The following is a 26,278-nucleotide window of genomic DNA, read 5'->3' on the forward strand; positions in this document are numbered from 1 at the left end:
TAAGGTTTCAGCGTCGCAGGAGTGTACTGGCAGGCAGGAAGGTGGTTTGAAGTGTGTATACTTCAACAGCAGGAGCATCTGGAATAAGGTGGGTGAACTTGCAGCATGGGTTGGTACCTGGGACTTCGATGTTGGGCCATCTCGGAGACATGGATAAACCAGGGACAGGAATACTTGTTGCAGATTCCGGGGTTTAGATGTTTCAGTAAGAGCAGGGAAGGTGGTAAAAGAGGTGGAGGTGTGGCATTGTTAGTCAAGGACAGTATTACGGTGGCAGAAAGGACGTTTGATGAGGACTCGTCTACTGAGGTAGTATGGGCTGAGGTTAGAAACAGGAAAGGAGAGGTCACCCTGTTGGGAGTTTTCTATAGGCCTCTGAAAAGTTCCAGAAATGTGGAGGAAAGGATTGCAAAGATGATTCTGGATAGGAGCGAAAGTAACAGGATAGTTGTTATGGGGGACTTTAACTTTGCAAATATTGACTGGAAAAGCTATAGTTCAAGTACTTTAGATGGGTCAGTTTTTGTCCAATGTGTGCAGGAGGGTTTCCTGACACAATATGTAGATAGGCCAACAAGAGGCGAGGCCACATTGGATTTGGTACTGGGTAATGAACCAGACCAGGTGTTAGATTTGGAGGTAGGGGAGCACTTTGGTGATAGTGACCACAATTCGGTTACGTTTACTTTAGCGATGGAAAAGAATAGGTATATACAGAAGGGCAAGAGTTATAGCTGGGGGAAAGGAAATTATGATGCGATTAGGCGAGAATTAGGATGCATAGGTTGGGGAAGGAAACTGCAGGGGATGGGCACAATTGAAATGTGGAGCTTGTTCAAGGAATAGCTACTGGGTGTCCTTGATAAGTATGTATCTGTCAGGCAGGGAGGAAGTGGTCGAGTAAGGGAACCGTGGTTTACTAAAGAAGTTGAATCTCTTGTGAAGAGGAAGAAGGAGACTTATGTAAAGATGAGATGTGAAGGCTCAGTTAGGGCGCTTGAGAGTTACAAGTTAGCCAGGAAGGACCTAAAGAGAGAGTTAAGAAGAGCCAGGAGGGGACATGAGAAGTCTTTGGCAGGTAGGATCAAGGAAAACCCTAAAGCTTTCTATAGATATTTCAGGAATAAAAGAATGACTAGGGTAAGATTAGGGCCAGTCAAGGACAGTAGTGGGAAGTTGTGCGTGGAGCCTGAAGAGATGGCGCTAAATGAATATTTTTCGTCACTATTCTCACAGGAAAAAGACAATGTTGTCGAGGAGAATACTGAGATACAGGCTATTGGACTAGACGGGATTGAGGTTAATAAGGAGGAGGTGTTAGCAATTCTGGAAAGTGTGAAAATAGATAAGTCCCTTGGGTCGGATGGGATTTATCCCAGGATTCTCTGGGAGGCTAGGGAGGAGATTGCAGAGCCTTTGGCTTTGATCTTTATGTCGTCATTGTCTACAGGAATAGTGCCAGAAGGCTGGAGGATAGCAAATGTTGTCCCCTTGTTCGAGAAGGGGAGTAGAGACAACCTTGGTAATTATAGATCAGTGAGCCTTACTTCTGTTATGGGCAAAGTTTTGGAAAGGATTATTAGAGATAGGATTTATAATCATCTAGAAAGGAATAATTTGATTAGGGATGGTCAGCACAGTTTTGTGAAGGGTAGGTCGTGCCTCACAAACCTTATTGAGTTCTTTGAGAAGGTGACCAAAGAGGTGGATGAGGGTAAAGCAGTTGATGTGGTGTATATGGATTTCAGTAAAGCGTTTGATAAGGTTCCCCACGGTAAGCTATTGCAGAAGATACGGAGGCATGGGATTGAGGGTGATTTAGCGGTTTGGATCAGGAATTGGCTAGCTGTAAGAAGACAGAGGGTGGTGGTTGATGGGAAATGTTCATCCTGGAGTTCAGTTCCTCGTGGTGTACCGCAAAGATCTGTTTTGGAGCCGCTGCAGTTTGTCATTTTTATAAATGACCTGAATGAGGGCGTAGAAGGATGGGTTAAATTTGCAGATGACACTAAAGTCGGTGGAGTTGTGGACAGTGCGGACCGTTGTTGCAGGTTACAGAGGGACATAGATAAGCTGCAGAGCTGGGCTGAGAGGTGGCAAATGGAGTTTAATGCAGAAAAGTGAGAGGTGATTCACTTTGGAAGGAGTAACAGGATTACAGAGTACTGGGCTAATGGTAAGATACTTGGTAGTGTGGATGAGCAGAGAAGACTTGGTGTCCATGTGCATAGATCTCTGAAAGTTGGTACCCAGGTTGATAGGGTTGTTAAGAAGGCATACGGTGTGTTAGCTTTTATTGGTAGAGGGATTGAGTTTCGGAGCCAGGAGGTCATGTTGCAGCTGTACAAAACTCTGGTGCGGCCACACTTGGAGTATTGCGTACAGTTCTGATCGCCGCATTATAGGAAGGATGTGGAAGCAATGGAAAGGGTGCAGAGGAGATTTACCAGGATGTTGCCTGGTATGGTGGGAAGGTCTTGTGAGGAAAGGCTGAGGAACTTGAGGTTGTTTTCGTTAGAGAGAAGAAGGTTAAGAGGTGACTTAATAGAGGCATACAAGATGATCAAAGGATTAAATAGGGTGGATAGTGAGAGCCTTTTTCCTTGGATGGTGATGGCTAGCACGAGGGGACATAGCTTTAAATTGAGGGGTGATAGATATAGGACAGATGTCAGAGGTAGGTTCTTCACTCGGAGTGTAGTAAGGGCGTTGTTTGCCCTGCCTGCAACAGTAGTGGACTCGCTAACATTAAGGGCATTTAAATGGTCATTGGATAAACATATGGATGATATTGGAATAGTGTAGGTTAGATGAGCTTTAGATTGGTTTCACTGTCGGCACAACATCGAGGGCCGAAGGGCCTGTACTGCGCTGTAATGTTCTATGTTCTATGTTTTGATGAGGTAAATAACAGGAAATGGTTTTCAATGGCTGATGGGTCAGTAACCAGAGGGTTAAAGAGCCAGAGGGGAAGTGAACATTTTGATTTACTCGGTGAGATGTGATCTGGGATGCAGTATCTAAAAGGATGATGAAAGTAAATTCTGTAATTACTTTGAAAAGAAAATTAAATAAAAATTTGAAGGGCAGAAATTTGGGAGAGAGCAGAAAATGAAACTAAAGCTCTTTTAAAGAAGTAGCAGAGGTGTGATGGCTGAATGGTCTCCTGTGCCGAAAGGTGCTATGATGTCCAAACATTTCCTCTGCTGTCAACCGTGTCTATCTGAGCAAGGAACTTGTACAGTTTAAGACATTTACAAAGGTGAAGTTATCTTTGCTTGGTCCAAGCTAAAGTTCGTCTCATTTCCTGTGTTTGTGGTAGTATTTAAAAGTTGGCCAAGTTTTGTGTCTGTTTCAGCTCCTGTCAGACCTCCTGTCACTCTCCTTGCTACTTTGGCTCTGCTGGGACTTATCACCCCAGGTTAAAATAACAGCACCGTTCTAGTGGCTGTGACAGGCGTATGATCTGCCTCGCCTTGTCTCCCCACTTCCCTTCAGAGACAATCAGCGACTTGAATACTTGGCTCCAAATACCGTTAGATTTTTAGATGCCCTGCTAACATCTCTCTCTCTCTCTCTCTCTCCACATCTCACCCCCCCACTGCCCCCAGCACCTCACCAACACCACCACCTGGCATTGATATAGTTTCCTTTATCAGATAATATCTTTCTGATGGTGGTGATTGAAAGAAGCAGGTTGGCTTGGCTACCAGGCAGAACACTCCACACCTCTTTTGAGCCATGGAATGTTCCATATACACCTGAGCTGGCAACCAGGGCTTCGGTGGCCTCAGCTGAAAGACAACACTTTCAGCAGTGCAGCACTCCCTCAGTGCTGCGTTGAACCGTCAGTCTGGATTATTTGTCCTGGTCTGCACTGGGACTTTGAACTCGTAACTAGCTAACCAAGAGGTAATAATGCTATTGACCGGACCAAATTAATCCATTATTAGAATATTTTGGGTGACTTCATTCATGTCGGCAGTGACCAAAGCTTTAGACTTTGTAGCAAATCAATCCAACACACAAAGCAATTGAAAGGATGTTTTAGTAGACATCTGCTGTTATTGATGGCATTCAGTCTCTCCATGCTTTACTGCTTTGTGACAAAATGCAACTTAGTTTACTCAAAATTGAGTTATAAATGAGTTGCGTGTGCTTTTATTGAAGTGGCACCAGAACAGCGTAGAAACTATGCCATCGTTAACTAATAAAAAATACATCCTTTGAATTTGCGTGTACTGAGACTTAATGATACCCGGGTTGTGAGATAAGCAGCCTCGAGCCCCAATCCTTTGCCCTTTGCTTGATTTGCTTTATTAAAGCCCTTAGTTGCCTTTAAATTGCATTTTCAGTGGAAGAGCAATGAATGGTGCCTGTAATCAACAGGTTAATCCTTCAATATGTTGAATTGCTTGTCTGTTTAATTTGATTTGAAATTCCCATTAAACATTTAACAGTGGGATATGGAACCTTTGAACAATTTTAGCTCAGTCTGGCAGAGGCGTAGAAATCATTATCACCGCACAAAGATGAAAATGAGCTTAATTCTAAGATATGGAACAGTCGGCCTGATACTGAATTTATGAACCACCTCTTCCCCCAGATTACAGTAAATGCAGTCTTGAGTTGAAACTGCCAAATTATCTAACAGCTGGCTTTAAGGGGAACATACATGTGGCATATTCTTATTGTTAAAGAATGTGGGACTTCATGTTCAGTGGTTTCAATACATTGTAGAGAGTATGAAAATGAGAGTGAAATGTAAATATGTGTATGATGGAGCCTACCCAAACGTAACTCATCACTATGCATTCAGAATTATGGCAGGAATTTTACCGTGTTGCCTGCCCCAGAATCAGGGCGGGCAAGAATCGCAAAACAGCATTCTCTGTTGGCCTTGGGCGGGATCCTACGAGCCTCGCGTGGGCGAGGCAGTGAAATTCCGGCATATGTTTCTGCACATATGTATCATTTCCATGTAATAGAATATCATTGTGCTACATTGTCACAACTGCTGTCAGAAGAGCTCCTCCCTGATGCTCTGGTCAATGGTTTCCCACAACCAACATCACTAAAACAGCTTAACTGGCATTATCACATTGCTGTTCATGGGAGCTTGCTGTGCACAAATTGGCAGCCATATTGTCATGACATAAAAATTGGCAGAGTTGTAGATGGTGACAAGGATTGTCAAAGGATATAGATTGCAGACTTGGATAGAGAGATGACAGATAGACAAATGCAAGGTGATGTATTTTGGAAGATCAATCTGGTGCGAATTATACAGTAAATGACTGAACCCTTAAGAGTATTGCCATACAGAGGGGTCTGAGTGTACAGATCCACGGATCCCCGAAAGTGGCAACACGGGTGGATTAGGTGGTCAAAAAGGCATATAACATGCTTGCCTTCATCAGCTGGGGCACGAGTATAAGTGTTGGCAAATTATGTTACAGCTGTATAAAACTTTAGTTAGGCCGCATTTAGAAATTGTGTGCAGTTCTGGTTGCCACACCACCAGTAGGACATGGGTGCTTTGATGAGGGTGCAAAGAAGGTTTACCAATATGTTGCCTGGTCTGGAAGGTTTTGGGTATGAAGAGCGGTTGGATAAACTCAGATTGTTTTCACTGGAAAGACGGAGGCTGAGGGGCGACCTGATAGAAGTCTACAAGATTATGAGAGGCATAGGTATGGTGGATAGTCAGAGGCTTTTTCCCAGGATGGAAAGTTCAACTACAAGAGGGCACAGGTTCAAGGTGAGAGGGGTTAAGTTTAGGGGAGTCCTGTGGGGAAAGTTTTTCTCACAGAGGGTGGTGGGTGCCTGGTACGCACTGTCAGTGGAGGTGGTGGAAGCAGGCACATTAGCAACTTTCAAGGCATACCTTGATAGACACATGGACAGGAGACGAACAGAGGGATAGAAACCATGTATCAGCGCAGGCATGGTGGGCCGAAGGGCCTGTTCCTGTGCTATATTGTTCTTTGTTCTATGTTCTCTATATTATAGCAATGACTATATTTCAAAAAGTATTTTATTTGGCTAGAAAACTTTGGGATGACCTGAGGCCATGAAAGGCACTATATAAATGCACATTATTTTAAATTATAGATTATGAACCTTAAATGTTCTTTTTGTTTAAATCCAATTCAATCCAACCAAAGTCTAATTCAAAGTCTCAACAAGTGAGACATTCCAGATCCAAGCTGACTAGACAGGTTGACCGCTTCCTATCTTAGGCTTGACCTACGTGATCCAAGCTGATTGGAGCAGGCATTACACCTTCTCCAAGGCTTGATCTCATTTGCATCTTAGCCAAAAGGTCTAGATGCCACTTTAAAAAATTGCTTCAAATGAAGCCTCAGTGTAACCTCATGACTTCAATCAAGTGCAGCATAGCAAAGCTACACTTGATCTTAGCCAAAAGGCCGAGATTATGAACCTTAAATGCGGCACACTGGAATCACCTTACAAAAATTGCAGTGAAAAAACTTCCCTGAATGGTGCAAAGAGTGGGAATCAAGTGCTTTTGGTGCAGAGGTGGGCAAGTAGATCACTTTCTCCTGGCAGCTCAGTGTTATTTTCCTGTCTTTGTTTCAGCTGCTCAGTGCTGATTCTTCTGGGAGACCACAACTGCTGGGTTCAGATGTTCTATTTACACTGAAATCCATGTAATTGGAGTGTTGATGTTTGTGTTCCTGCAGATGTTGTGCAAAGTGTCACTGTCAGTGCTGTTTCACTTTATATGAATGTTGATGATCAAAGTCTAAACTTAAGCATGGATAACATTTTTCAGTTCCACTGTCAGGTTCTACCATTTTCAGATCACATGAATCTCTCTCTTTCTCCCTTCCTTCCTCCTTCCCCTTGATCCCAGAAAAGCATGATTTTCCAATTCCCAAACATAGCTATTACTGTGGTTTCTGGAAGTAAAATTTCTAATGAAGAACCATACAGGACAGCGCAGTCACTTCAGCTATGCACCTGCCACTAGCACACTGTATAATCTGCAGAATGTACTGTGGAAACTTGCTCCTGTTACTTTCACTCCTCTCTCTCTCACTCCATGTGACATCTTACACTGTAGTTGTGGCGTTGGTGAATTGGGGCTACAACTGAGGTATGCGGCGCTACTGCGCTTTGATTTGTGGTCAGCTTGGCCTCAGTGCCTGATGCAGAAAGTACAATTTTAATCTTGGTGCTGAGCTAGCATTTTAGCGTATGTGATTCTAGTGTATGCGTTTTAACAATAAAAATTGTCCTAATAGAACTCTTCATTATATTGCAGATGTTCCGGCACACAGACAGCCTCTTTCCCATGTTGCTGAAGACACTTTCTGATGAATCAGATGAGGTGAGCCCTGATTTAGAGCACTGAGTCATAGAGGTTTACAGCATGGAAACAGGCCTTCGGCCCAACTTGTCCATGCCACTCTTTTTTTTTTAAAACCCCTAAGCTAATTGCCCACATTTGGCCCATATGCCTCTATACACATCGTACCCATGTATCTATCTAAATGCTTTTTAAAAGGCAAAATTGTACCTGCCTCTACTACTACCTCTGGCAGCTTGTTCCAGACACTCGCCACCCTCTGTGTGAAAGAATTGCCCCTCTGGACACTTTTGTATCTCTCCCCTCTCACCTTAAACCTATGCCCTCTAGTTTTAGACTCCCCTACCTTTGGGAAAAGATATTGACTATCTAGCTGATATGTGTCCCTCATTATTTTATAGACCTCTATAAGATCACCCCTCAGCCTCCTACGCTCCAGAGAAAAAAGTCCTAGTCTATTCAGCCTCTCCTTATAACTCAAACCATCAAGTCCCGGTAGCAGCCTAGTAAATCTTTTCTGCACTCTTTCTAGTTTAATAGTATCCTTTCTATAATAGGGTGACCAGAATTGCACACAGTAATCCAAGTGTGGCCTTACCAATGTCTTGTACAACTTCAACAAGACCTTCCAACTCCTGTATTCAATGTTCTGACCGATGAAACCAAGCATGCCGAATGCCTTCTTCACCACTCTGTCCATCTGTGACTCCACTTTCAAGGAGCTATGAACATGTACCCCTAGATCGCTTTGTTCTGTAACTCTCCCCAACGCCCTACCATTAACTGAGTAAGTCCTGCCCTGGTTCAATCTACCAAAATGCATCACCTCGCATTTGTCTAAATTAAACTCCATCTACCATTCGTCAGCCCACTGGCCCAATTGATCAAGATCCCGTTGCAATTGGAGATAACTTGCTTCACTGTCCACTATGCCACCAATCTTCGTGTCATCTGCAAACTTACTAACCATGCCTCCTATATTTTCATCCAAATCATTAATATAAATGACAAATAACAGTGGACTCAGCACTGATCCCTGAGGCACACCGCTGGTCACAGGCCTCCAGTTTGAAAAACAACCCTCTACAACCACCCTCTAGAAGCCAATTTTGTATCCATTTAGATACCTCCCCCTGGATCCTGTGAGATTTAACCTTGTGCAACAACCTACCATGTGGTACCTTGTCAAAGGCCTTGCTAAAGTCCATGCGGACAACATCAACTGCACTGCCCTCATCTACCTTCTTGGTTACCCCTTCAAAAAAACTCAATCAAATTTGTGAGACCTGATTTTCCACTCACAAAGCCATGCTGTGACTGTCACTAACCAGTCCTTGCGTCTCCACATGCCTGTAGATCCTGTCTCTCAAAATACCAAGTTTATAAAAAACGTTTGGTGCTTGCATGTTACACTTTGGTTGTTACCTTGTTGTCCCCTACAGTCTGGGTGCAGTTTGATTCATTAATCATTTTGTATAGAGGCCACGTCATCTGAGGATTAATAATGACTCTACGTGCCTTATTCAACTCACAAGATTTAAAGTAATTTTGCACTGCAGTACCAAACAAAATAGTTACAGGCAATACAAAATAGTAATTCACTTTGTGTTTAAAAGTGAGTTATTCAGTAAGTTAAATAACACAAGTAAAACCGAATTAATTTTTAAAAATTGTAGAATTAGCATTTTTACATTGAGTAAAATTGCAAAACATTTAGGGTTAGGAAAACAAAGAGAAAATTGATAAAGTGCAATATATGAAATGCAGCAAAGAAAATGCATAGCAAGTGAGTTATCCTTTAAATGAATTTCAGGTTTTAAAAGTTAATTTATGGACATGCACAAGGATTGGATAGTGACGGAGTGCTCCAAGAATCAGAGGATGCCTCTGAACTTAAAGTTCCTTTGAACCTTATTCCCAAAGTCTGATTTCTAAAAGCTTTTAATGTTGCATGCAATCGTTATTGCTGATTATTACATTATTATTTACAACTGAAAAATAAAGATGTTATATGACTACAGAATTTGATAGAATTTCCATGGTCAAATCTGCAGGATTTGCATTGAAATTCCAAACCACAGTGGGAGGTTTCCAGATAACAGCAACAATGGCAACTTGTATTTATAAAGCACCGTTGATGTAGTAAAATGTCAGCAGGCATTTCACAGGAATGTTATCAAATGAAATTGAATATCACGCACTATCGCAAGATATCAAAACAATGAGACAAAGTTTGGCCAAAGTGGTTTTTAAGGAGGGAATTGCGGAGCTTGGGGTCCAGATGGCCGAAGGCACAGCCATTAATGGTGGAATGATGAAAATCAGTCAGGCATAAGTGCCCAGAATTGACGGAGCACAGATTGACTGGCTGTGTGGCTGCGGGAGGTTACAGAGACGGGGAAGGAAGGGCCATGGAGGAACCTGAAAACCAGGGCAAGAATTTTAAAATGTCTCGACAGTGAAGCAAGTGCTGGCTCATTCAAAGCACACGACAACACCAGTTACTTACAGGTGCAACCATGAGCAGTTTAAATCAGAACTAAATAGCTTTTGCTTTAGAAGACTCGAGCAGCTGTTTTGGCAAAACAAAATGCAAAATTCTGTTTTGTTGTAGAACCAAACATGTTGACTGTTGGTGCAAGTCTGGATACTTGACTGAACACTAACAGCTGCCTGCTGTTCACTGCTTCTACTGGGCTAGGCCCAAGCATGATTTAATTAGTTTGTTTCATCTTGGATTTCTGGTGGAATTTGCCATTTTTCCCTACACCCTCAGTTGCCCCAAGAAATGTGAACTTGAATAGAGGCCTCAATTTGTTACTGCTCCAGATTATCAAGTGAAAGAATGAATTTAAAAGATAGAATTCTTAATTGATTGCCATTGAGCTGAGTTTTGGTTGCGGTCAGGCCAAGTCAATGACTGATCCCAGGGGCCTGTTTTCTCATTCCCATCGTAGACTACCATTCATGCTCCTCTTGGGCCTCGTCATTAACTGTCAAGGACAATTTTAGAGAATCTAGCTTGATGGCTTCAGTCAGGTACTTAACTAATTTCAAATTCCCAATTGATTTGACTCAGAAGGCACATCAGAATTGACAGCTGTGATAAAAGAGAAGACATTTCTATACTATTTGTTACCATTCTAGTGATCCTTGGTTTTGACTCTTTGATAGTCAGCATTGGCCTTGAATGAAAATGTATTGAGGTTTCAAGACTGGTTAATGGACAAACCGAAACTGGTTATGTTCCAGGCAGCCTTAACTCAAGTGCCTGAGTAATTGTTGAAGACTATATTCTCCACAAGGGAGGCTGCAGAGTGCAGATTTATATTTGGTGCTTTGAGGATAGTAATATTTGTGCTGATCCTGATTGCTGAGGTGCAAGCATGTTTTTTTACTTTTAGCACTCAGTATTAGCATCACGCACTTCCTGGTCACTGCTTTAATAATCCCTCCATTCTGTCACACCACAGCAACTACGGTACTCCAGTGTACTTATTATCAGTTTACTCCAGAAGGTACCCTACAAATTAAGATTGCCAATTTTGCCAGATTATGAGCATATTTAATTTGTTGACTTGGGCAAATTAGGGAATAGATTGTCTGGTAAAGACCCCTAGTTGTTTGAGAATCTTTATTTTCTCCAGTCTCAGCTGTATATAAATACCTTGAATGTGAAAACATGGTATGGGACAGTCTTGAAGCCCATCCCAAGACCTGTGGGGGAATTCCTTTGTAACACAGAGGCAATGGTGTATTGCTCAACAACTCCCTCTTGAGTTGGATTTTCAAGATCCAGTGACAAAGTTTGAAGAGCATGTTGTTAGGAATACAAACCGCTCTCAGCCATTCAGCCCCTTGAGCCTGTACTATTGTTGAATTTGACTATGGCTGATCTGTACCTCAACTCCTTGATACCCTTTCCCACCATATGCCAGGAGTTTGTGCCAAGGTCAATGTTCCCTCCTCACCAGTACCACCAGGAAAACCCAAACTGCTCATTTTTCTGGTGGCTGTTTTTTGGGATTTTGCCATATGGTTTCCATAGTTGCCCCATAATAACATTGGCTGTATAATGCAGATTGTTCTGTGGGTCACGTCTGAGAGATGTGGTAAAGCTAAATAAATGTAAGATGTTTAACGAGTAAAATAGATGTGCATTATTTAAAAATGAGCACTGATTTATTCACTGTGACTGGATTTAAATATTGACAAACCTGAAGCATCAGCAGTTGTCATGGGGGACTTTAACCTTCCAAATATTGATTGGAACCTTTATAGGTCGAATAGTTCGGATGGGGCAGTTTTTGTGCAGTGTGTGCAGGAGGGGTTCCTGACACAATATGTGGATAAGCCGACAAGAGGTGGGGCCACATTGGATTTGGTAATGGGAAATGAACCGGGCCAAGTGTTGGATTTGGTTGTGGGAGAGCACTTTGGAGATAGTGACCACAATTCGGTGTCTTTTGTTATTGCAATGGAGAGGGAGAGGGCCATACGGCAGGGCATAGTTTACAATTGGGGGAGAGGTAATTATGATGCAATCAGGCGGGAATTAGGAAGCATAGGATGGGAACAAAAATTGTCAGGCAAAGGCACTAATGATAAGTGGAACTTTTTCAAGGAACAAATACTGCGTGTCCTTGATAGGTATGTCCCTGCCAAGCAGAGAGGAAATGGCCGAGTGAGGGAACCATGGTTCACAAAAGAGGTGGAATGTCTTGTCAAGAGGAAGAAGGAAGTGTATGTTAGGTTGAGAAAACAAGGTTCAGTTGGCTCGATAGAGGGTTACAAGTTAGCAAGAAATGAGCTGAAAAAGGAGCTGAGGAGAGCTAGGAGGGGGCATGAGAAGTCCTTGGCGGGTCGGATCAAGGAAAACCCCAAGACTTTTTACTCTTACGTAAGGAATAAAAGAATGACCAGGGTGAGGCTGGGGCCGGTCAAGGACGGCAGTGGGAATTTGTGCATGGAGTCAGAAGAGATAGGAGAGGTGATGAATGAATACTTTCCTTCGGTGTTCACCAAGGAGAGGGGCCATGTTTTTGAGGAAGAGAGGGTGTCATAGGCTGGAGGAAGTAGATGTTCGGAGGGAAGATGTACTAGCAATTTTGAATAAACTGAAAGTTGATAAGTCCCCTGGGCCTGATGAAATATATCCTAGGATTCTTTGGGAGGCAAGGGATGAGATAGCAGAGCCTTTGGCTTTGATCTTTGCGTCCTCACTGTCCACGGGGGTGGTGCCAGAGGACTGGAGACTGGCGAATGTGGTTCCTCTGTTTAAGAAAGGGAATAGAAATGACCCTGGTAATTATAGGCCGGTTAGTCTTACTTCGGTGGTCGGTAAGTTGATGGAAAAGGTACTTAGGGATAGGATTTACGACCATTTGGAAAGATGCAGCTTAATCCGGGATAGTCAGCACGGATTTGTGAAGGGCAAGACGTGCCGGATCATCGACACAGATGCCATCATCTCACGTGAGAACACCATCCACCAGGTACACGGTACATACTCTTGCAACTCGGCCAACGTTGTCTACCTGATACGCTGCAAGAAAGGATGTCCCGAGGCATGGTACATTGGGGAAACTATGCAGACGCTGCGACAACGGATGAATGAACACCGCTCGACAATCACCAGGCAAGACTGTTCTCTTCCTGTTGGGGAGCACTTCAGCGGTCACGGGCATTCGGCCTCTGATATTCGGGTAAGCGTTCTCCAAGGCGGCCTTCGCGACACACGACAGCGCAGAGTCGCTGAGCAGAAACTGATAGCCAAGTTCCGCACACACAAGGACGGCCTCAACCGGGATATTGGGTTCATGTCACACTATTTGTAACTCCCACAGTTGCGTGGACCTGCAGAGTTTCACTGGCTGTCTTGTCTGGAGACAATACACATCTTTTTAGCCTGTCTTGATGCTCTCTCCACTCCCATTGTTTTGTTTCTTAAAGACTGGATTAGTTGTAAGTATTCGCATTCCAACCATTATTCATGTAAATTGAGTCTGTGTCTTTATAAGTTCTGTTTGTGAACAGAATTCCCACTCGCCTGAAGAAGGGGCTTAGAGCCTCGAAAGCTTGTGTGGCTTTTGCTACCAAATAAACCTGTTGGACTTTAACCTGGTGTTGTTAAACTTCTTACTGTGTTTACCCCAGTCCAACGCCGGCATCTCCACATCATATCTAACAGAAGACAGAGGGTGGTGGTGGAGGGAAAATTTTCGGACTGGAAACCGGTTACCAGCGGAGTGCCATAGCGATCAATACTTGGTCCTCTGCTATTTGTCATTTTTATAAATGACTTCGGGGAGGGGGCTGAAGGGTGGATCAGTAAATTTGCTGATGACACCAAGATTGGTGGAGTAGTGGATGAGGTGGAGGGCTGTTGTAGGCTGCAAAGAGATATAGATAGGATGCAGAGCTGGGCTGAAAAATGGCAAATGGAGTTTAACCCTGACAAATGCGAGGTGATTCATTTTGGTAGGACAAATTTAAATGTGGATTACAGGGTCAAAGGTAGGGTTCTGAAGAATGTGGAGGAACAGAGAGATCTTGGGGTTCATATCCATAGATCTCTGAAGTTTGCCACTCAAGTGGATAGAGCCGTGAAGAAGACCTATAGTGTGTTGGCGTTCATTAACAGGGGGTTTGAGTTTAAGAGCCGTGGGGTTATGCTGCAACTGTACAGGACCTTGGTGAGACCACATTTGGAATATTGTGTGCAGTTCTGGTCACCTCACTACAAGAAGGATGTGGAGACACTGGAAAGAGTGCAGAGGAGATTTACCAGGATGCTGCCTGGTTTGGAGGGTAGGTCTTATGAGGAAAGGTTGAGGGAACTTGGGCTTTTCTCTTTGGAGCGGAGGAGGTTGAGAGGAGACTTGATAGAGGTTTATAAGATGATGAGGGGGATAGATAGAGTGAACGTTCAAAGACTATTTCCTTGGGTGAATGGAGTGGTAACTAGGGGGCATAGCTATAGGGTTCATGGTGGGAGATATAGGAAGGATGTCCGAGGTAGGTTTTTTACGCAGAGAGTGGTTGGGGTGTGGAATGGACTGCCTGCAGGGATAGTGGAGTCAGAAACTTTAGGAACATTTAAGAAGGTATTGGATAGGCACATGGAGTACTTCAGGATGATAGGGAGAAAATAGCTTGATCTTGGTTTCAGACAAAGCTCGGCACAACATCGTGGGCCGAAGGGCCTGTTCTGTGCTGTACTGTTCTATGTTCTATGTTCTAAAACTTCAGCAAAAACTGGACCATTTTGAAGCGAACCACTTTTAATTTTATTTCCTTTGTTTAATGGTTAAATTATACTGCATAACATCTGGGAAGTGAGATGAAAGCGTATAAAATCGCTGGCACCAATGCAACCCCTCCCCTCTGAGCTCAACACATTCCATACCCGTTTTGAGCAAGAGGTCAGCGAGAGCACACCCTCCACCCCGGAAGCCTCGGACAGAGCTGTATCCAAGGTCACTATCGCAGACATCAGAGGAACCTTCTCAAAAGTCAACCCATGGAAAGCGACTGGCTTGGATGGGGTACCCAGATGAGCACTCGGATCCTGCATGGACTAGCTGGCAGGAGTATTTGCAGACATCTTCAACCCCTCTTTATACCAATCTGAGATCCTTATATGCTTCAAGAAGATGACCATCGTCCCAGTACCAAAGAAAAACCAGGCAGCGTACCTTAATGACTATCATCCGGTGGCTTTCATATCCATCGTTATGAAGTGCTTCAAAAGGGAGATCATGGCATGAATCAATTCCAGCTTCCCAGATAGCCTGGATACACTACAGTTCACCTACCGCCGCAACATGTCCACAGCAGATGCCATCTCCCTTGCCCTGCATGCAACCCTGGAACACCTAGATGATAAAGACACCTATGTCAGACTCCTATTTATTAACTACAGCTCAGCCTTCAACACCATTATTCCTACAAAACTCACCTCCAAACTTCGTGTCCTGGGGCTCGGCTCCTCCCTCTGCGACTGGATCCTAGACTTCATAACCCGCAGACCGCAATCAGTAAGAATAGGCGAGAACACTTCTTCCATGATCATCCTCAATACCGGTGCCCCACAGGGCTGTGTCTTCAGTCCCTTACTATATTCCATATACACCTATGACTGTATGGCCAAATTCCCCTCCAACTCGATTTCCAAGTTTGCTGATGACACCACCAGTGGGTCAGATCTCAAACAATGATGAGACAGAGTACAGGAAAGAGATAGAGAATCTGGTGACCTTGTGACGACAATAATCTCTCGCTCAATGTCAACAAAACGAAAGAGGTAGTCATTGACTTCAGGAAGTGTAGTGGAGGACATGTCCCTGTCTACATCAATGGGGACAAAGTGGAAATGGTTGAGAGCTTCAAGGTTTTAGTCCAGATCACCAACAACCTGTCCTGGTCCCTCCATGCCGAAGCTATAGCTAAGAAAGCCCACCAAAGCCTCTACTTTCTCAGGAGGCTAAGAAAACTTGGCATGTCCGCTACGACCCTCACCAACCTTTACTGATGTACCATAGAAAGCATTCTTTCTGGTTGTATCACAGCTTGGTATGGCTCCTGCTCTGTCCAAGACTGCAAAGGGTTGCGAACGAAGCCCAGACCATCACGCGAACCAGCCTCCTGGACTCTGCTGCCTCGGAAAAGCAACCTGCATAATCAAGGACCTCATGCACTCCTCACTCTCTTCCACCTTCTTCCATCCGGAAAAAGATACAAAAATCTGAGGACATGTACCAACTGACTCGAGAACAGCTTCTTTCCTGTTGCCATCAGACTTTTGAATGGACTTACCTTATATTAAGTTGATCTTTCTCTACACCCTAGCTATGACTGTAACACATTCTGCATTCTCTCATTTGCTTCTCTATGTATGGTATGCTTTGTCTGTATAGCACACAAGAAACAATACTTTTCACCATACACTAATACACGTGACAATAAATCAAATCAAATAGAGTAGGGTCTCTGGACATTGCTGTTCACAGTGACAGTATGCAGGCACAGTGGTTATTATTGACCAGTTATATTTTAATCTTGGTGTCTGCTGGCACATGGGCACTTTGCCAATGTTGAAAGAATTTAAAATTAAATCGTAAAATGCTTCCATGTGGTCTGTAGTTGCAGTGCACATCTTGTGAAGCCCAAGTATATGGGGGACGCTTTAGGAGATGGGGTAGCTGAAGAGGGTCCTGCACCATTTGGCATAATGCAGGATGTGGTCAGATGACTGACCTGTTTCTAGAGTTAAAGTACACCTTTAGTGTTGGTGGGCATTGAGCACAACTTTACATTGACATGACGGCTGGAGTATAACTGGCCTGTGAACCAAGTTCAGAATATTTGTATGTTAGAATTACATAGAATTTACAGCACAGAAACATAGGCCATTCAGCCCAATTGACATTGCTGCTATCTACACAAACCTCCCCTCACCTATCTTAATCCAACCCAATTGGCATATCCTTCTATTCCTTTTTTTCCTCATTTGCTTATCAAGCTTCTCCTTAAATGTATCTGTGCTATTCACCTCAGCTACTCCCTTCAATTTTGATTTGATTTATCATTGTCACATGTATTGGTGTACAGTGAAAAGTATTGTTTCTTGTGCTCTATACAGACAAAGCATACCATTCATAGAGTACATACGGGGGAAGGAAAGGAGAGGATGCAGAATGCAGTGTTACAGTCATAGCTAGAGTGTAAAGAGGTAGAGTACAGTTTTAAAAGCATAGAACGAGTGCGAAAGATAGAATTAGAGAGTATGCTGGGGTTCCGGTGCCACCTTGAATGTGTAGTGGTGAGTTCCACATTTTTACCAATCTCCAGATAAATATATTCGATCTGAACTCCTTCCAGGATTTATTAGCGACTGTCTTACATTTATGGTTCCTAGTTTTGGAATCTTTCACCAATTTACATGCTTTTTCTATGTCTACTCTATCAAGCCCCTTAGTAAATTAAACAACTTTGTTTGCTGTTTTGAATTGTGCGTTGGGAATAAGTTTGGAATAAATGGTCACCATGTCAGGAAGTAGGGACAATAATCTCAAAAGTGGACGTCAAAAAAATATATAATTAAACTGCAAAGCCTTAAATCTCCATTTGTCGATGCAGGCTATTTTCCCCAATGTCTTATCTCAGTAGGTTTATTTGAAACACCTAGAAATATTTTGACAGAACAACTTGTGCTAAATGAGTCTAGATTTATGACAGTGGCAGATGATGAAGGCTGTCAAAGGAGGACAACTATTTTCCCCTCTCTCGTCTCTCCTCTTAAACAGATTAAATATTTTCCAGCCACAGCCACTGAGTGACGAATTAGACTCCTTTGAAGTTAATTTAATCCGGAGAAACATATTGAAGGATCAGTCATATTAAACTATTCATTATATGGATATTCTAAATTGAGCCATGAATCCAAACCTTTATCTCCCCCCACCCCTTCCTCAAGCATTTAATATGCAATGTCTGTATCTTGATCCACAGTTTAATTCTAACCATTTGATGATTATTGCCACCAAAGAGAGCAGAGCCTTCTTTTTCTGCCTTGATCTTTGCTATTGCGCAAATGGCAGCTGAAGTGTATCCGTCCCCTGTGGCACTAATGTGCTCTGTAACCACCCTTAGCTTGCAATTCTGCAAAACTAGATCATGGCACATCATCATGCGTCATGCTTTTGATCTTAAATTTGAGCCTGGCACCATTTCAGCTTTCAAGATTCTTGCCTGCTTGGCCATGACTTTAATGTAATTTGTGTGAATTTAATAATAAACTAAATTACCCAAAGCTCTGGAACTTCCTCCCCAAATTCTGCCTCTCTGTCTCTTTCCTTCCTTATAATGTTCCTTAAAACCTATATCTTTGACCAAGTTTTTGATCATCTGTCCTAATATCTCCTCAAGTGGCCCATTGTCTGATTTTTGTCTGATAATGCCTCTGCAAAATGCCTTGAAACATTCTGTTATGTCAAAGGTGCTATATGAATACAGGCTGTTGTTATTGTAATGAGCATCCACAGCACATTGGCTGCTAATTTGCATTTCTTGCCAATTTAAATCTGGGAGATGGCTTTAGTGCTCATTAACAGTCAGTTGTGTTTAATCATAGAATCCCTACAGTACAGAAAGAGGCCATTCGGCCCATCGAGTCTGTACCGACCACAATCCCACCCAGGCCCTACCTCCATATCCCTACATATTTACCCACTAATCCTATGCATCTCAGGACACTAAGAGGCAATTTTAGCATGGCCAATCAACCTAACCCGCACATCTTTGGACTGTGGGCGGAACTGTGTGGGGAGCACCCGGAGGAAACCCACGCAGACACGAGGAGAATGTGCAAACTCCACACAGACTGTGGCCCAAGCCGGGAATCGAACCCAGGTCCCTGGAGCTGTGAAGCAGCAGTGCTAACCACTGTGCTACCGTGCCGCCCTAATGTTAAAGTACTTAATGTAGAGAAGTGCGAAATGATTCACTTTGGTAGGAAGCATGCAGAGAGACAATACAAACTAAAGGATACAGGAACAGAGACATGGGTGTACATATTATTGAAGGTGGCAGGGAAGGTTGAGAGAGCAGTTAATAAAATATACAGTATGTATAAATAGAGCCAGAACAAAAACAACGAGGTTGTATTCAACCTGTATAAAATAATAATTCAGCCTCAGATGGAGTATTGTGTCCAAATTGGGGCATCACACTTTAAGCTGTGAGGTATTAAGAGAGGGTATGGAAAAGATTCTCTCAAATGGGTCCAGGGATGAGGAAATTCAGTTCCGTAGATGGATTGGAGAAGTTTAAGACTGTTTTCCACTTGGAGAAGAGAAGGTTGAGAAAGATTTGTTCGAGGTATTCAAAATCAGAGGGGACTGGACAGAGTCGCGAGGGAGAAACTGTCCCCATTGGTGGAAGGATCGAGAACCAGAGGGCACAGATTTAAGGTAATTGGCAAGAGAAGCAATGGTGACATGAGAAGAAATTTTTCATGCAGCAAGTGGTTAGGATCTGGAATGCACTGCCTGAGAGTGTGGCACTGCCTGAGAGTGTGGCACTGCCTGAGGGTGTGGCACTGCCTGAGGGTGTGGCACTGCCTGAGGGTGTGGCACTGCCTGAGAGTGTGGCACTGCCTGAGAGTGTGGTGGAGGCAGGTTCAATTGAAGCACTCAAAGGGGAATTGGATCAATATCTGAAAAGGAAATGTTTTCTGGGCTACAGGGAAAAGACAAGAGAATAGGTGAATTACTCCTGCAGAGGACTGGCAATGACACGATGAGCTGAATGGCCTTCCATGCTGTAACCATTCTATGATTCTATTAAACTATGAATTTAAATAGGCTGTTTTATTACATATTATTCACAGTGCAGAAACTGCTCCCACCCCTTCTTCATCTAATGGCTAACCTCCATCAACATCCTCGTGCCATTATGTAGTTCCCACTCTGAGCACAAAGGTTTCCCTGTTGTGTTGTATAGTTCCCCTTGAGAGCATCTTTTCTTTGCTATCCCTATTGAACCCTTTCATAATCTTAAAGACCTCTATTAGGATTGTGTCTTTGATTGGAGATTGTGCCCATGTCTCGGCACAAATTCATTGGAATTTATGGATTTCTAACCAGCCATCTGTGCAATGTCCTAAACTAGGCAATCCCTACCCTCCAATCTGAAATGGCTTAATTTGATATGCCTGTTAATCATGTGGAGGGGCTCCAGGGTTTATTAGGCTCTGGCACTATGGTGCTGCTCCTTTCAGATCTACGTCCTGAAAAACACCATGGTTTGAAAACTTATGTTCGCAGGAATAATGAATGAGATAAAAAGCAGCTTGCTCCATAGCTACAATGTTTGCTTTCCATCAGTGGCTTTTGACCATAATGACCCAGACTTCCAGCCAGTGGCAAAGAGGGGGCACCCCCCACCGACTGTGATTTAATCTGCCCATTTACATTTTACATTTGTACCTTCCAGTGTCAGCTCCGGCAGGGATGTGAGCCAGGAGGCTGTGTAATTCCAGCGAAGCCCTGCATACCAGACTGCACAGCCTCCCCTCACTGGCAATTCTCACCCCCTCCCTCATCCCCGCACTCCTGACAATACCAACTCAGTAAGCAGCCTGCATCTGCGATAAAAACCACTAAATAAATCCATGTAAAAGCCAGTGTAAGTATAGGGTAAACAGCTCAAGTCTCTGTGGTTCTGTCTATCTGATCGGTGGTCAGTGAAGACTCGATGGGCTGAAGAGGCGCCGCCTGCACTGTATGATTCTATGATTCTTGATCCCACTGTCATAGGGAATTGTGTAGCAATCAGCCCAGGGTAAAACTGGCAATCAGAAGTTTAAGCTTCTTGCATAAGTGCCACTCGTGTGCGCTTGCTGGGACTTCCTCACGGTCCTGTGGCACATCCGCAGCTAAAATTGAATTGTTTGCCACTCTCCACAGCAGAAGATTTGGGAAAATTGTAGCATGTTTCCTCATCCCTGCCTATATTATTGAGATGTGGAGATGCCGGCGTTGGACTGGGGTAAACACAGTAAGAATTTTAACAACACCAGATTAAAGTCCAACAGGTTTATTTGGTAGCAAAAGCCACAAGTTTTCGGAGCCTTAAGCCCCTTCTTCAGGTGAGTGCCTAGGCACTCACCTGAAGAAGGGGCTTAAGGCTCCGAAAGCTTGTGGCTTTTGCTACCAAATAAACCTGTTGGACTTTAATCTGGTGTTGTTAAAATTCTTCCTATATTATTGAGGACAGCTGCCATCTTACACTCTCACCATTGAGCTTGCTAGTTTAGCTCATCATCTAGAATTAGCTGCCAGATCCTATTTGAATTAGTGGTCAGATATGTGTCATAAATGCTACTCATTGCAGGTGCCAAATGGATTTGTGTGAAGGAACTGCACTCGAACTATCCTGTATTTACTGGCCCAAGTCCGTGTCAGTCCTCTTGAGACTGGAGGAATGCTAGTAAATGTGCAGAGCTAGGTGAAGCAAGCTTGTGTACGCACTGCTGATCATTGGCGACTAGACAGGTGTGACCTTGCCAGCTTGAATCAGGTGGTACCGTTTTGTGTGTCAACATGGTGTTTGACTCAAGAAAAGCAGTTCTCCTTGTAACTATTAGTTAAGCAGATGAAATTGTAAGCTCCAGTTAGAGTTACTGATGTTAAATCTACATAAGTGTTCAAAAATAGGAGCACCTTCCTTCCCCAAATCTTTATTCATCCCCAAAGTGAAGCTTGTTCCTTAGATATCAGCTGGAGTGCAATTGGTGATGCCAAATTGGAAATCTCTCTGATAATTGCAGTCTGGGAACCAGTTATTATTCAGCCTGTCCCATATTATTAGGCAGTTGCATTACTTTTAAAGTGGATCCTGGTTTACTTCCTTGATGTATACTGTGATAAGCCTTGTTTACCAGAAGCGATGAGACACTCTGCTGGGAACTGCTGACTGAACAAAGACGACCAAAGTTCACAATAGGAAATGAATGCCAGTTATCCGCTCTGTCCTGTATGCCTCCTCTTAAAAAAACAACCTGCCCTTCATCTTACAAACTGGGCCAAGATGGAGGAAGTCATTTTAAGAAGGGTGATGAGCAGTTATTTTCTGCACCATTCAGCTGTGGATGTTTGTGTTCGCAGTTTCTTGTATTCACTACAGACAACTTCCTCCCCTTAGGTGAAAGTGCTGAGACCATTTCTTGACCACAGTGAAGATTTTCTTTTTGAGGCTATTCTATCATGATTCTCCTGCAAAGTTCTTCCATGTACTTGTTTATAATATAACTTGGATAAGTCCAGTAACTATGTAGAGTTGAGTTGGTTTTCAAAGAGACAGTGATCAACTTTGGCAGTGCTTTTGCTTGGTCAGAAGTTCAAGTCTCACTTCACAAACATGAATACAAAATTTAAGCTGACATTCCAATGCAGTCCTCGGGGAGTACTGAGGGAGTACTGCATCATTGGAGTTGCCAACTTCCAGATGAGGCATCTGTTCCTTCAGGTAGATGTGAAAAAAATCACATTGTAGTATTCAAAGACAAATCAAGTTTTCTCCAGCTTTCTGGCCAATATTTATCTCTGAATGAATATCGCTAATAAGAGTACTGTAGTCATGCATTTTGTTGCTGTTTGTGACACCTTTTGTGCAAACCATTTCCCTACATTGTAACAGTTCAAAAAGTACATTGTTGAACATAAAGAACTTTGGGGCATCTCGTGGCATGGAAGGCACAGTCAAAAGAAAGTCCTTCCTTGTCTTTCTTTATAGAATGAGAATGCTGGTTATCTATTCATCAAGGGGTGGAAATGAAAGGATGGAATGGTTGTGTGCTGAAGTGAAAAGGACAATGGGAAAGTGATCCTTTATACAGATCCAGGTTCTCTAGGAACTAACATTCAAAATTAACAAATATTTATTGTAGTTTAAGCTTTTTGAGCCAATAAGACTCTTTCTCTTGAGAGCAAATCATTAGGGAAGGTGGCACAACGAGTGTTTTGGAAGGATATGCATGTAAATATTTCAAGGCATTGTGGAACCAAAAATCTTCTCATCCCAAAAACGATATGAAACACGTAAGTGATTGTCCTTATTGGAGAAAGTTCTATATTTTGTTGAATGATTGGTGTGATCTAAAACTGTAGATATTCCTTAAATAAAAGACAAGGTTTCAAACATGAAACTACCATTATAGTTGAGAGTAAGATAACACAACACTCCCATTCTGTTTGGATCAAAGCCTGTTCAGAAGTGGTAATCCTTGTTTCTGTGCTATCCCTGACTTCTGCATTATGATTAAATGGGCTTCTCCCATACCTGAACCATCTCAAAATGCCTATTAACCAATGAAGTATTCTTGTTGTAATGTAGGAATCATGGCAGTCAAATTGGGCAAACAAGATATCACAACCAGGTAACCTGCCTTTGCTGCTGGTTGAGGGATGAATGTTGGACAGGACACAGGTGATAACTTCCCTGTTCTTCTTCAAAATAGTGCCATGGGATTGTGAGCGTTCGCCTGAAAGGGACGACGTGTCCTTGGTTTAACATCTCACTTGAGAGACTGCATTGGAAGGTGTCGGCCTAGATTTGTGTTCAAGTCCCTAAAGTGGGACTTGAAAATGCAACTCAAAAGGTACGATTCATTCACATCTGCTGCCTATTGTAGTCAAATAGCAGACTCGCCTGATACCCCGCTGTTTTTGGTGGCAGTTAGTGATGTTTGCTGCAAGGTAAGAGGACTGCAGAGCTGAGGTTTGCTGGAGGCAAAATATGGACTGTGCAGACTGGTATCTGCTGTCTCCCATTGCTGTGTAGAATTGTCTTGTCAAAACACATTAGTATGCAGCCTTTTTATTTTGAATGTGTGATAGAGGGTTGAGTGTGAAAAGGAATGTTGGAAATGACATGGATTTAACCAGTGTTGAGAAACTATTTTGTAGTTTGTCATGACCCAAAAAGTAAATCAGTGGGGTGAAACACTCTAATCATTCTCAGCTGCTTGGGGGAAAAATAATCATCCAGGGCCAAGGTGGAAGTGAAGAGGAACTTGGTTGACCGCCAGCACTTGGAACACACTGTGCAAGGAAGCTGAACCCCAGAGAATTTGCAAAGGGAATGGCTGTCTTCCAGTTGTCAGAGCTATTGCTGTGGGTGAGGGGCCTCTGCTCCCTGTGTGGTAATTCATTCAATTGTCCTGCCAACCTCTCGTTTGCTTCCTGCTTTGTTACACTCAGAATCTCTTCAACGAGTTCATTATTTTGTCATTTACAGTTCATTCAAACCAACAGCGATATTGGGAACCGAACAACAAAGCCAGTGCCTTAAATATAACAATAATGAGCTCGGTGAGGTAGGGGATTAAGCTCAGAGTACATAAATAAAAGCAAAATACTGCAGATATTGGAAATCTGAAATAAAAACAGAAAATGCTGGATAAACACAGCAGGTCTGGCAGCATCTGTGGAGAGACAAGCATTGTTAATATTTCTAGCCCATATGACCCTTCTAAAGAAATGTTCTATAATGTGCTAGGTACAGGTTGGGGAAGTGAGGTAGGGTGCAAGTTATTATTAAAGGCTGGGTGGATTAGATATGCTGCATTCCCCTCTAGTGTCCCAAGATGTGGAGGTTATGTGGGATTAGCCATGGTAAATGTGTGGGATGACAAGGGCCTGGGTAAAATACTCTATCAGAGAATCGGTGTAGACTCGATGGGCTGAATGGTCTTTTCTGCACTGTAGGGCTTCTATGGTTCTATGATTCTATAATCACTTCTCAGTGTTATGAATTGTTAGACCAGTGCTTGGAATGTATACTCAGGTGCATATCAGGAGGACGCAAAGGCAGAGGAAGAATGTGGATTGTATCACAAGACCTTTTGAAATAATAGCATGGCAGGAATAGAAGTCTGGAGTGTTATGCATTTCATTGGGCTGACTAGTTTGTGCTCTTATCAAACAGTGTCACATACGGTAGTTGCTCTGGACTGTAATAGGCTGAAAAACGTTAACATAAAATGAAGCACAGTGAAAAAACTGAGCATTTTGTGTATGTGGGTGGTATCTTGTATATTTTATAATTGCACAATGACTTAATTAGCAACCAAATTAGGTCATTCTGATGTGTGGATCTAGAGGTGACTGTTAATGACAATTCCAATTCTTTCAGCCAATGGTTCTTGGATGGAGGGATGCATGTGAGTTGTATGTTCAGTGCATTCGGCAACAAAAATGCAAGTAAGAGAAATCTGGGGTTCCTGTGTCCTTGCCCCCTCTGTGGGTAGCACCCCTCTGCTTATTACGACCTCTGGATGGCACAGCCCCAGGGCAACTGGTGCCTCCATCCCATAGCTGAAAGATGGAAAGAAATTCAGCAGGGTTTTGGCTGGTTTTGCAGTGACCTTTAGATGTGTGGATGTCGGGTGAAGACTAAATTAGGCTGGAATGTTATGCCTTCCTCCTGCGATTGCATAGCCTTCTAGAATCTTCTAGAACTTTCTAGAATGGGCGGCACAGTGGTTAGCACTGCTGCCTCACAGCGCCGGGGACATGGGTTCGGTTTCTGGCTTGGGTCACTGTCTGTGTGGAGTCTGCACGTTCTCCCCGTGTCTGTGTGGGTTTCATCCGGGTGCTCCGGTTTCCTCCCACAGTCTGAAAGACGTGCTGATTAGGTGCATTGACCCGAACAGGAGCCGGAGTGTGGCAACTAGGGGAATTTCGGAGTAATTTCATTGCAGTATTAATGTTAGCTTTACCTATGATTAATAAATAAACTTTTAACTTTACTTTAATCATAGAATTCCTACAGTGCAGAAGGAGACCATTTGGCCCATCGAATCTGCACCAACTCTCCAACAGAGCATCTGCTTCAGGCCCTATCCCTGTAACCCCACATACTTTTCCTGCTAACCCCTGTAACCTAAACATCTTTGGGCACTAAGGACAATTTTGCCTATCCACCTAGCCTGCATGCCTTTAGATTGTGGGAGGAAACCAGAGCACCCGGAGGAAGTCCATGCAGACATGGGGAGAACATGGAAACTCCACACAGTCACCCAAGGCTGGAATTGAACCTGGGTCCCTAGCACTGTGAAGCAGCAGTGCTAACCATTGTGTCACCATGACTCTGATTGTGACACCACCTCACATCAATGGCCACGTGGGGAAAATAAGGAAAACTGACTAGCTCATCTGGGATCAAAGAATCTCTAGGAGTAGGCCATTTGGCGCATTTTGCCTGCACTGGATGTTTGAGCAAAATCGAGCTCCCCACGTAATCCCACTCACCCATTCTTTCTCCATAGCCCTGCAAAGATTTCCTTGTCACGTAGAAACTGGGAGCAGGAGTAGGCCCTTCAAGCCTACTCCGCCATTCATTTTGGCCATGGCTAATCATCGAATTCAATATCTGATT

General features: G+C 43.3%; 1 protein-coding gene across 2 annotated transcripts in view; it reads left to right on the top strand.

The window, feature by feature from the left end:
- Window positions 1–26,278, top strand: part of vac14 (vac14 homolog (S. cerevisiae)) — a 163,318-nt gene that overhangs the window by 81,093 nt on the left and 55,947 nt on the right. For both annotated transcript variants that reach the window (XM_078211141.1, XM_078211140.1), the window contains exon 13: window positions 7,292–7,357. In XM_078211141.1, the coding sequence (XP_078067267.1) occupies window positions 7,292–7,357 (66 nt within the window). The remainder of the gene's footprint in view (window positions 1–7,291; window positions 7,358–26,278) is intronic.

The sequence above is a fragment of the Mustelus asterias genome, chromosome 4 (genome assembly GCF_964213995.1).
Source record: "Mustelus asterias chromosome 4, sMusAst1.hap1.1, whole genome shotgun sequence".
Taxonomy (NCBI): Eukaryota; Metazoa; Chordata; class Chondrichthyes; order Carcharhiniformes; family Triakidae; genus Mustelus; species Mustelus asterias.